This window comes from Vidua chalybeata, chromosome 3 (assembly GCF_026979565.1).
Source record: "Vidua chalybeata isolate OUT-0048 chromosome 3, bVidCha1 merged haplotype, whole genome shotgun sequence".
Taxonomy (NCBI): Eukaryota; Metazoa; Chordata; class Aves; order Passeriformes; family Viduidae; genus Vidua; species Vidua chalybeata.
Window position 1 is genome coordinate 70,482,259 of NC_071532.1, and position 13,170 is coordinate 70,495,428.

At 39.1% G+C, this 13,170-nt stretch overlaps 1 protein-coding gene and 1 long non-coding RNA gene across 3 annotated transcripts in view; one reads left to right on the plus strand and one right to left on the minus strand.

Moving 5' to 3' along the window:
- Positions 1 to 13,170, minus strand: part of LIN28B (lin-28 homolog B) — a 94,452-nt gene that overhangs the window by 66,023 nt on the left and 15,259 nt on the right. Inside the window, exons 1-2 of one of the 2 annotated variants that reach the window (XM_053938870.1) lie at positions 11,721 to 11,799; positions 11,243 to 11,430 (exon numbers count right to left, since the gene is read on the minus strand). In XM_053938870.1, coding sequence (XP_053794845.1) covers positions 11,243 to 11,430; positions 11,721 to 11,799 — 267 coding nt within the window. Of the gene's footprint in view, positions 1 to 11,242; positions 11,431 to 11,720; positions 11,800 to 13,170 lie in introns of those variants that run through there. The other variant, XM_053938871.1, reaches the window with a different exon arrangement.
- Positions 10,337 to 10,948, plus strand: LOC128785962 (uncharacterized). Its single transcript, XR_008430123.1, has 3 exons — positions 10,337 to 10,416; positions 10,636 to 10,707; positions 10,869 to 10,948. It is a non-coding gene; the product is annotated as an uncharacterized LOC128785962 (long non-coding RNA).

The window sequence follows — 13,170 nt, forward strand, 5'->3', positions numbered from 1 at the left end:
CTGTCACCAATTAAAGAATGATCATCCAAAGAAGTACTGTGTGAATATTAACAACAAACCCAAACAAGAATGGAACGGGCTATCATTTCCCAATAAACTACTGATCATTATTGTCAGTAAAAAAGAAACTATACTACAAAAACAAATGAATCTGCCATTTGAACAAAATATGTAATTGCTCAATTAAAATAAATTAATGAAGACTACTGTGAAAATTCTTCAGGGAATCTGGATCTACCAATTACATTATCAAACATAAAGAGATGTTGCTCAAAGCAGACTGCAAATTTAAAATCATCTGCATTCTTGAAAAATGTAGTTACTAAATGTAAATACATATAAAATGGAATATGCATTTTTATTTTTTATTAAAGTCTTTAATAATTTCTACTGAAGACAATGTAGGCACAGATCAAATTAAAAGGAACCTTCCCAATCAGTGTCTTGAATTTATAAAAGTTTAGACATTTTCAAATCTAATAGATTGTATTTTGGAATATTGTAGACTTCTTTCTTTAATTCTTGAGGAAGAGAAGGCATTGCTAAGAAGAGAATCTGATAACCTGCTTTCTTAGTGTAGATAATAGACTATAGTCCAGGATAATTCAGCACTCCTTGGTGAAAGATGTGGTAATTACTGCTCCATTTAGTGTTTGCAAAAGCAGAAACTAACACTAACAAAATCCTATTCCTGCAAGTCTAAGGTAAAAATTTTATCTTCAGATAAAATTATCTGTCTTTTATCCACCGTATTTCTGCCTAAAAATCTTGAATATTGTTTTCATCTTAACAATGCACCTTTAAAATCTTTGACTCTCTTATCCTCTACAGTTCAATCCCACAGTCCTCTCTTTGTGACTAGTGCTGTAAAGTCAATGGTGACATGTAAAGTTCTCTACAGTACCAGAAATGAAGAGTTTCTTGGTTTATTAATGCATCTGCTTCACATCCAGATCAATCACCCTCAAGAAATGTCTGTCTTTAACAATTATCATGAATTCCTGAAGCCAATTAAACACATTTGTAGAAATTATTTTATCTTTTTTTCCCCAGATTGCAGTAGTTTCTATAACCAGAATCACACACAATAAACAGGATGCCCTTAGATCAGCCTGCATGCTGGAGCCACACAGATCCCTACACAAGAAACCACACATTCCTTACAGGGTTCACTTACACCCTACATTTCCCACCCAATAAACAGTTTCTGCAAAACTTGCTACATGAAAACATTGAACAAACGTGATTTTGACTCATGTAAAACAGCTATTACAAATGTAATGTGCTTTCCTTAATTAACCCACACACAAGGCACACAAACCTCCAAAACCAAACAACAAAGCAGGCAAACAAAGCAGATTTGGCACAGCCAAATGAGAATGTATTCGCTGCAGTGGAGACCCGTTGAGGACTATGGTGAAATGGGAACTTTTCGACTAACTGCATTTACAAATTTTTACATTCCTATATTATTTATTTATATTTATATTCCTATATTTACAAATATAGGAATATACTATGCCTCAAAATCCGTGAACTGTCCACCTGCTCCTGTCTGAGCAAAAGGTTCAGCTACTTCCTCTTCCCCACCAGCCAGTACTCTCCCTTATCTCTTAGTAATATCTCTACATCCCTAACACCAGGGCCTGGGAAGAAGATAGATCCTAAAGGATCCAGCCAGTAGGACTCCCATCTTCCCCCTCGTCAACACAGATATGCAATATGGCAAGTTACAAGGTTTTAAAAAAAAATTTCCCAATACCTACTGCATCCCATCAACCCTGCCAGAAATCAAAGGCCCTGCACAGGACTCAGTAACTGTTCAACACCCCAAAGACACTTTCACTGCAAGGGTGAATTGCATTCACCCCCAACAGAACCTGCGTGTGCCCACACTGAGGGTTCTTTCCCACACTGGGAGCATTTCACATACTTCTCCCACTTTCTCCTTCCTGTGAGGAACTTATTTGGGACTGAGCAATTTTTCAACAGGAAGATGGAAAAAACCCCCACATTATCCACCTGATACACCTTAGCATCAGAGCAGACTGGTAGATGAGTGGCCAGGTGAATTTAGAGAAGACATTAAATATTACACATTCACAGTAGGAAAAAAGTAGCTATGAAAAGTATATACAAATTACATACATGACGCAGTATGTATGCATGAACTTGACAAGTTGTATCACTTTTAGTCAACTTTTAATTAAGCAACAGTAACCCAAATCCTGTTTACTACCCTACATTTTAGGCACTGTACAGGAACAACTCAGATCGCTTTTATGCCCAAAATGCACACTTACAGCCTTATGAGAACAAAAGCCTGTGAACCACATAGTTTCAGTAAAAACATTCATGTAAGTCTTAACATCCACTTCTAAGTTTCACAGGTCAGTAAGATCACTTCACATGAGAATACTGACCAGAATTTGGCCCACCAGGTCTGTAATCAACAAGAAGGGAAGGGACATCCATAATTTCATTGTATTAAGGGAGAGGTTTTGTTCACTGTTGAAACAATTCTCAAATTTCCATTACTTGAAAGTACTATTGTGTTTAATATCTGGGGAAGAGGGCAGCAAACAAGTCAGTGAATAATTCTTGGATCTTATTGCACTTTAGTGTCAAAAATGGCTGATTCTCAGAATGTATAATCTGCATGTCCTAGACCAGGTAATTAAACCGGGTGAGATAACAGTATCTATTTCAAATACAGGATGCAGTTGGGGGTCTAATCCATCATCTAGAGAAGTCAGCTTGAGTCTATTAGATGTGTTCAATAGCACTACTTTTATATATTTATAGTATTTCCAGTACCATGAGTCTAAGAATATTCAGAAATTATTACACATGGTCAGCAGAGGCTTTTTAAACCCCCTTATTTCCCCTAAGATTGTATTATTACAAATGGCTCATAAAACTAACCAAGATTTTGATTACCACCTTGCAAAACATAGTTGTAAAATGAAATAAAATATTTTTTAAATTATAGCACATGTGCACAATTAAGGGATTTTAAAGACACCTGTACTTTGAAAAAATGCGAAATTATGCTTATTCTGGTCTTGTTAAAGAACACAATGGCTATCACTTTTACTCTCAATTCCAGGCCAGGGTTTATTTCAGTTCATGTATTTATATGACCATAAACAGAGAGTTGTAACACAAATGTTAAAGTAGCCTCATGTGGCACTATAACAAAAACAATCAAGAAAAATAAATTCTCTCAGCACTGCATACCTATAAATTAGCATGACTAATTAAAAGAAGGTCTCTCTGGGAACAGATTATCTTTGATGGGAAAGCTACTATCAGCTAAATTGATGAGAATTACACATTTATGAATGTAATAACAACATTAGCATTTTCTGGGAGTGCACAAGATCTGTTATAGTCATGAAATATTTTGATTTTGTAGATAAATTCATACACTCCAAATATTGATTACATATGCTTTTCCTCAGATTTTACGTGTTAAACTATTTTAACCAGTGAAAATATTAACTTATGATACTAAAAAATTAATCCAAGCTTTTCAGCCTTCCTCCTTCCAAAAAATGCAATTCTAGCACCAGATCAGAATTTTTGGAATAGAACCTGTGTGATTTTCTTGGCTCCTGAACTGCTAATAGAATAAGAATATTCTATAAACTCTCAGACAAATAATCTCAAATACTTCAATGTATTTAATTTTGAAAGTTGAAAACCCATACATATGGAATAATTAAGGAGCTGTATTTTCCAGATTATCAATAATTTCACTAAGACCTCACCTATCTGCTAAAAAGATCTATCCAAATTATTATGAATATACCCTGTAAATATGCTTATTTTTTGTTCTTTAGAAGAAAAAGCCCACATATTATTTACATGTATCAAAGTTTCCCTGATTTTTTGTCTGCCTTATAAATAATGAATATACCTTGTAAATATGCTTGTTTTTGTTCTTTAGAAGAAAAAGCCCACATATTATTTACATGTATCAAAGTTTCCCTGATTTTTTTGTCTGCCTTATAAATAGTGCTTTCACTATTTATAAATAATGCAAATCAATATATTTCAGTGCCTCCACTGAACTGTAATCACCAAACAAGAAAAAGAGAGACTGGAAGACTGAAGTGTGACACAAAGATTCCTGAAATATTTCACTTGCAAAGAGAGCTCAGATGCTTGCACTCATGCCAATACCCTCAAGTGCCCTTTTCCTTGAAAAGTCATTATCACTTCAGTTGTCTCTCCATCCCCAGAAGAAGGTGGAAACGCAAGAACTCTTGCCATTTTGCACCAGGAGACTGCAGTTTCATTCATCACGTTTCTGTGACAGTAGCTTCCAGCTCTTTCCTCCAATACCTCCACCTCACCCTGGCTCCTGCTTGCTTGCACCCTTGGCCACCCTTCCATGGTGCCAACACTGCCCAGCCTTATTTGTGGGAATCATGGGGACTCCCTGCTATGAAAAATGATACAAAAATCAGATACAAACCCGAACACTTCCCCAGCTGAGTTTGCAATGCAGCCCCACAAGCACTTATCCTAGTCCAACATGAAGAGTGATACAAAAGCTCTTGAAACTTACTTGAAAGTCAAGTCATCTCTGTAGGATTCCCACCGAGAAGGGTGGCTGTAGGAGTTTAAACCTCCACCTATTCACCCCACACTGCTACTGCAAAGCCTTGTTCCTCTGCTTGCAGAGCAGCTGCTGAACCTTCTGCATGTTACAGCTTTGCATGTTTGGAAAAAGTCAAATTCAGTGCCAGTTTTCCATAATACAGCAGACTGTGAAGCTTGCAGCAAGGTCCACAGCTGCTCCACAAGCAGCCAAGCCATCTCTGGAGTGAGGATGTGGCATTCCCTTTAGCCATCTCCCCCCTCCATTTGAAGTCAGAACCAGCCAGACTAATCTGAGGAAAAGCATGGACATCAGTTTCTTCAACTGAATAGGCTTAAGCAATTAGATGCACTTCCCCACCTTCCATGCAGAGGTGTTTACTGATACTCTGCTGATGTAAAAGCAATTTAAGGATTCACTGCTTTCACCAGTGATATCCATCAGGCAAAAGCCAGTCCAAAACTGCCCTGAAGAACAGTCCTTTAAAAAGAGCCAAGCATCACACAATACCTCTCTAACGGTCCTGCTTACTTTCGGTTGATTTTTAAAAAGGCAAAAAAAGCACTCCTACATATAGGGAATTAAAAATTTAAACAGTATGAAGTTATTTGTGTTGGTTTTAAAAAACATCATAAATGGTCTTTAGCCTCTAGTTTCTAGTTCCTAGGATCATTCTTAAAGGACACTTTTACAGTCAATTTTATACAACTTGGTAGAAACTGGTGGGCCTAATTTTGCTTCTGTTGATAATTAATGGGGAAATATGGCAGGCCTTTACTGCAATGGGTTACTTAAGAAGGATGAATCAAACAATATTTACATGGGAGTATACTTTGTGAAACAAAACTCGATGGTTCTAAATGTACCTACTACCTCGGTTATGTAGCTGCAAACCAGAACAAGCAACAATAACAACATTTTTCCCAATTTGACAATTCATTTCCTTTTAGCTTTGGTTCATATATCTGCTTTGATATCTTACGTTTGTGCCCCAGACAAAATATCCTCTTCCTCCCAGTATCCCAACCCCTGTGCACAACTTCCTCAGTCTTGGAGAAAAGGAGGATAGCATGCTCTGGAAAGGGTGTGCTTACTGCTCTGCCAAAGAGGGAAATACCTCTTAAAACAAAGTTGTCCCACTGCAACCCTCTGCCTTTGGGCCACTTGTGATTTCTACTTGCCAACATACAAAGTTTAAATATCTTCAGCCAAGTCTGATCTGATTCAACACCACTTAGTTGGTGAATGGTGTTGCCATTCACTTAAACATTATGGAGGTTTACTAATAACAATTTACTACAGTGTTGGGGTTAGATGTAAAAAGATGAAAATGGAAGGTTAAGAAGATGGCAGCTCCATAACTCAAATAACCAGATTACAAGTTTCTTCAGACAACCATCTTAAACCATGAAGCTGTCAGTGAAGTATTTTGCCATCTATGTGTCCATACACTATGCTAACTTATACACTAATTAGTAGCCAAAACAAATGCTTCAAAATAAAAAAAAAAATTAAAATCCCAACCCTGTAGCACTCTGCACCACAATCAGTGGTTTCATTTCTTCGCACCACAATCACCATCATTTCTCTGCATGCTGCAGCACAGCTGGTGAGTGCCAGAGCTTGGCTCTGGGTCTCGGGTGGCTCGATCCCGTTTGGATGCTAAACGCGCTGAGGCTGCTGAGCAGACTTTGACACCCGCGGCTGATCCCTGCCGGATCTTCCCCACACGTGCTCACTACAGAGCAGTTCACTCCCCGTTCCTTCCTTCCTCAGCCTCCCTCCCTAAATCCTGCTAGCCACTTTTGTTTTGATTAGGACTGGGCTTGCCCCGTCCCCAGCAGAAGACGACAAGTCTGTAACAGCATACTCTGCGTGGGGACTTCTATACTCCAAACAGGCATACCTATGTCATATTAGACATAAGGAGCAATGAAATACTCATCCCACTTGCTTGCCCAGGACTTCCAGTTATCCTGAGCAATTAAGTAGTTTTTAAAGGCTCCCAATAAAACAAAAGTAAAAAAGGTATGCTAGATGAAAGAATGAATGCATGCGTGAAAAAGCACAGGATCACGTGTGCTCACAATATAAGAAAGTCAGCATTGAGTGTATAACATCATGCCCTACTCTGTCATAGAAAAGGTACTTTGTGCCTAAAAACAAGGAATTGAAAGAACAGGCATCTGATTCATTATTGAAGAGGATAGTTCGTCACATTACGTGGAAAAAACTGTTCAGATGCTGCTTGTATGTCTCATTTTCCATTTATTCTTCTGTTTACAGTCAAAATAGTCTCAGTAGTTTTTCCTCCTTCTTGTTATAGGAACTTGAAAGAGTAAGAGCAATTTTTATAATACACAAATGATAGTGCAGTGCAGAAGGACTCAATGCAAGAAAAAATGCTGTTTTCCATTTTAATAAAATTTTGTAGTAACAGTAAGAAAGTTCAGATGAAAGTGAAAAATTTCAAGCCAACTATGTTCCTTTTAATGAGAAGACAAAATACACCAGCTCCTATATGCTGCTCCTCCCTTCCTTCCTTTCCCCATCTCATAAAAAAGGATCCCAAAGAATGATTGTGTTTAAGGTCCCAGTTCAGAAATATTGTATCAAACCCTTATTGTGGTAAGAATTTTGGACTGAAAAGCCAGGTCCCAACAAACTTCATCTAAACTGAAAAATCCATTCCATCCTGAAAAAACACATTTTTGAGAAACAGACATAAATTTTTAACCCTCGATACTCACAAACATGCACTTAATTGCATCTGCTTACATTCAGCACCCTACAGTCCACGATCATCTTTAACACCTGCGCTTCACGCTAATCAAAGGAAAAAAGACTTGTTTCTAACTTAGTCTGTACGAGTGTGTGTGAAAAAGAATATACAGCATTTTTGCCTTGCTGCCAACATCCAAAAGAAGTTGTATATATTTAAGTTGTCTAATTTTGGATGTGCAAAAAAAAATTAACAAATGTCATCCTTTTCTGATTCTATGAGAACTTCAGCTCTTCTGAGTTCTTTGCACCGAAGACCTTTATTCATGTGCACCACAAAAGTCCCTCACTCACCTCTGCTTTACCCTTTGACAAATGGATCTTCTTCTAAAATTTAATAAGAGCCACTCACACATAACTAGGTCCAGAATCCACATCACAAAAGAGAAGCAAGCTGTATTATTCATTCCATGGTAACTTATAAAGAGAACATATGACAATATTGAGCCAAATTCAGTAAGGTGCACAGTCCTTGGATTTAAAAATGTTACAAAGGACTATCGTTGCTACTCTTCCATTTTTTTCAGAAGAAACAGAGTTGACTTGGCACATTGCTGCACTGAGCATGGCTTCTGTTCAAAAAATCAAATCGTTTTTAGGACTCATAATTTTTACATGACCCTGAATGACTCAAACACAAGACTTAAAGATATAAGCTGTATCAGAATAGAGCTAAAAAGGAAAAGACAGTGGATGTGCTTAAGTGTACCAAATTACATTGTAGACACACAGATGCACATATATAATGGCTGATGTGTTTCTACCTTAAATACTGCATCCAGCTCTAGGTACTTCATTACCAGAAGGGTAACAACAGTCTGAAGGTAGTTCAGAGGAGATCAATCGAAATGATTAACACCAAAGGGGGGACTTAAAAGACAGGGTTAAAAACTCAATACTGCAGCTGTTTCGTGAATAGAACTTTCATTGGGTGAAGGGGAAGAGAAGTCCAAACAAAAGCATGGTCCTCTAAAAATATATCAATATATACAATTAGCAAAGCATTGACTTTAGAAAAATGTGACTATAATCCACACATAGCTAAGGGGGAACTCCAAGAAGAAAGCAAAATTATTTATTGCAAGCTCAAAAGTCTAGGTATAATGAGCTTAAACTATTACAGGAATTTTGACTTGACATACAGTAAGTTTTTGCTCATAGCAAGATCTCATAAACTGGGCATAACCTCACCAAAAAAAGAGTAAGATAAGAAAGTAAAAATGCTGTTGTGGGGTTCAAGCTAGCTTTGACAGGACTTTGACTAAGTAAACTAGGAGCTTCTCTCTCCTGGTCAGACTGTCTAATTTTATGAAATTATACTAGTAGCTACAAACACTGCAGAATGAGCAAATGAATACATGCAACACTACCTGCACACACTTAAATGATGAAGTGTTTTCAAAGCAGTTTTGAACAGTAGTATTTTGTTTCAACCGATTAATAAACTAACATCTTTGCCTTGAAAAGGACCCTCTACATGACCATTTTTTTCAAATTAATGAAACTAATAGGAAGAGGGTCCAATCACTGTTTAGGCAACAGACTGTTGTACAAGCAGCAGCGTTAAACAACATTACAGATTAAAAGACATTTTTATGCTCTGGCTGCTACTGCTAGAACTGCTCAGCTAGTTAGCTAACAAAGCATTCTATGTAGCAATATCAATTATCTAAAATGTACTATGAAACACAACAGATAGTATTTCTCCCTGTTGCATCACACAGAAACTGATGGAAGGAAGATTCACGTCACAGTGATTTTTATATATATATACACACCTTAGATTTCATCAGAATGAAAATGATGAGAAACATACTTTCTTTGCTGCAAGAGCAATTCATTGGAGAATACTAATAATAACTACACTCAGTAAGATGTATCTGTAAGCAAACTCAAAATGACTGAGGCACACAGTTAACATGGTATTTTTCACTGCATTTTACACTGTGATTGTCTTAGAAACCCAAGGATATGGATAAGTTGTAGATTATTAAACTGTAATAAACAAACTTGTCTAACATTTCCTTCTCTTCCCCTCCTTTAGGGAACACAACTCAATAGAGACTTCCAAATTTACTGCTACTTTATTATTTTCTATGACTACTTTCCATTATGAAACTGAAAACCTTGTCTAGTATTACTTAAATGTATCAGGTTATCTTGCAGTTCAATACTTCTCTATTTCTACAGCTCTAAGAATATCTTTGTTTCCAAGTGTGTTTTTTATTAACAGCACTGCTATGTTTTAAATATTTGTCTTCTACTATTCAAGAAGCAAAAAATTACATACATTAACACAAAATTACATTAAGAAATAGGGGGTTTTATCTTTAAAGGAAATTTATAAAACTATAAAGGACAACTTCGTGACTTAAGATACAAAGAAGGGAAGAAAAGGGGAAAAGGAGGAAGACTGCTCCTTCTTTGATAAGTGTTTCATTCATTCAGTTCTAAAGAGAAAAAGCAGTAGCAAAGAGGGGGCAGCTTATATGCCAGTGCAAAGCAGGAAGTGTAGGAATTTCTTGAGTTCACTACTGGATTCTATGCTTTGTACATAATTTCGAATGCAAGAAGCTGTATTGAAGTGCAGGCCCTTAGGTGCAAGGGTACATGTAAGGCAGCAAGACCAGAAATCCAGCCCACCCTGCACTGCAAGGCAACAGGCCACAGCAGCAGTTTCTTCAGAAGTTTCAGCCACCTTTTTACTAACTAATCAAAGGTGTATGCTTTAAAAAAGCCTAATTAAGTTACTGCAGAATAAAGCTGGGCAACCAAATGCAACATTAAAAGGGAGTCATGGAACACCCCCTTCACCGTCATTGCAAACGTCATAGAAAACGGACAGCCACGTAAAAAGATGCCTTTTGCCTCCCTAACATGGCCCTAGCCCACCCCAAAATGGTCTCTTTACCTGATACCTCTCTTCTCTGATCACAGAGGAGATGGGTGAAATTCAGAATAGCATTGTTGCAACTGGAGACTTACAGAAGGACCACGGAAGGTCTTCTTCACAAACCACAGTACAGGTCTCAAAAAAAGTTCCCTTATTATTTTGTACCTATTTTGCATCTGTAACTCGTTCAACATGAAGGCATTCATGCTAGTTTCCACGTTCAAAACACATAACCAACCATGCTGCTTAAAATTGAAACCATGGACCATACACCCCTTGTCTCCCCAACAGCTTTACAGAGACACTGCTTTTGGTCTGAATACTTAATGATTACTTTTTTTTCTCTCCCTAGAAAGGAATAATTAAAAATCAACCAACCAAACTACATACACGCTTCAGAGTATCACCACAGGGACACTCTCAGGTCTGAATTACTGCAAAATAACACCATAATTATGTCTTAATTTCACTAACTAATCTCAGATGAGCTTTTAAAAAGTAATTCGAGGTTTACAAGTAAACCGTTTAAAACTGTACTCAAATGTTATCTGAATGAAACCCGACATTTATTTATCCTTTTTCCAGCTTAATTTTAAACAGTTTCCAAGGAAAGGCATATCTGCTCCTGATCAGTCTGGTGACAAATGATAAACCTTGTTAAAAAGTGTGACATTGAAAATAAATAAAAACCACAGGAGACTTTTCTACCCAAGGAGGAAGATACAAAGAAACATTATACCCTTGCACAAATCACCAGCCACAGAGACTAAGCACAATCTAACGACCTTATTTACTCAAATTGTACACTACCAACAAAACCACTACCTAAGGCAACTCTTTAACTACAGATGTACTTAAATACCTAGAAAAAATAGGTTACTTCTCTTCACATAAAACCGGAGTCCCAGTGAGCTCAACCAAATGTGGCAGGCTGAGATGGAAGACAAAAACGGTCTTACTTGGTGTACAAAGACATCAACTGGAGACTCCAAGGGGCTTCCCTCTCGGTTGCTCATGGAGATGAACCCGAATCCCATTCTCACATTGAACCATTTGCAATGGCCGGTTCCGTGCAAAACCTGGGATTCCTCTTCTTCTTCCTGCTCCGGCAACTTCCCGGGTTCGTCTCCACCTTTACTCGCCCCTGCTGAGGTAGAGGGAAAGGCGGGGGGTGTGGGGGGGGGGGGGGGGGGGAAGGGGGGAGAAAAAGAAGGAAGAGAGGGACAAGATGCAAAACAAAGAGTTAAATTCTGGTAACATCCTTTTGCCGCTGTATAAAATAGTTACTACAAATGGAACGGGGTAAAAAAAAAAAAAAAAAAAAAGGGGGGGTGCGAAGAAAACAAAATCAAAAAGCAAACGGTGAAAAGTGCGTATTTCTCCTAAATCCTAAAATAAACAACTTTCTCCCCAAAATACGTAAAAAAATTAAATCACCGGAGGTTACAGAGAGGAAACACTGCACACGGAGGCTCTCCCTCTCTCTGAGCCCAGGGCAGCCCACGTTTCTGTACATACGTGTATTTTTCCATTTAACTCCATCTTTCAGCCACATTACAGCACGGAACGCGATACTTTACTTGAATATTGCTGGTTTAAGACCGATCCCATTTCTCAACAGAAATTCTCAGCCCAATTAGTCTCTCCTCGCAAAGCGCAGGACCGGGGCGGGGGGGGGGGGGGGGCGAGGGGGGAGGCCGGCCGAGGAGGGGTGGAGGAGAGAGAATAAGCAAAATTGGGTAGATTGCACAACTGGTTATTGCACATGCAGCGCCGAAACCACTATTTTCCAACGTGTATCCATCCCTCCTTGGAATAAACTTTCGATTAAAGTTGGGACAGGTGTACGGCCGTTTTCTCATCCCACCACTGCAACTGTGCTTAATCAAACAGGAACAATTCAAACAATAGCCCCCTGAAAGCTTTTCAAGTTGTGAATCGGTGTGGGCGGTACGGAACAGTTTCTGAGCTGGGTAACAATGGGTTTGGAGAAAGCCCCCTTGCGCGAGCTGCTAAAAAAGGGTAATGCATAGTTGGGTTAAAAAGGGGTGGGGGGAGGGGGGGAGAGGGGGAGAGAGAGAGCGAGCGAGCGAGCGAGCGAGCGAGCGAACGAAAATCATAGTAAAACAATAGAAAAAGAAAATTAACCTTCGGCCATGTTGCCCCACGGGCCCTCTGCTCCAAACTCGTGAGATGAAAACTTTCCCTGTGGATCGAAGTGGTCTTCTGCATTAATCTAACATCCTGATTTTGAACGATCGCAAATTTAGCTCGCATGGTCTAATGTGCTTTCCCTCTTTTGATTTTTCCCCGTCTCTCTCGCTCCGTTTCTGGCCCCCTGCGCACACGTGACTCGGTCAATTACATGCTTTCTTGCTACTAATTTCGCATCGGATCCTTAAGGGGTTGGCAGCAGGCAGGAGCAGCCAATCGCCATTTCAAGTAGCCTGACACACCAAAATAATTTATGAATGAACAAGAAATTTCCAACGCGGCGTTTTCTTTTTTTTTTTTTCCCTTCCTTTTCGGACAGCTAATCTGCACGCTTCTTTACGGGAAATCGAGATGACGTATTATTCTGGGGGTTCTGCCCTCCCGTGCATGCAGAAATCCGTAGGAAGATCCGTGTGTTTCTAGATACAGCCCGCTGAGCAACAGCTGCACGCAGGGACGGTCGTGCGGAGGAGATTATGGGGGTATTTGTGCCCACCGCAGGCAGGCTCCGCGTACGCACACGAAGGCGAGATGCTCCCGGACAGGGGACACACGTGTGTGCACACATGGACGGGGGACACACGTGTGTGCAGACGCGCACGGCGAGCGCCGGCAAGCATCTGTGCCACCCTCTGCGCACAACGCGGGCAGATGCGCAACTGGATCGTTACTA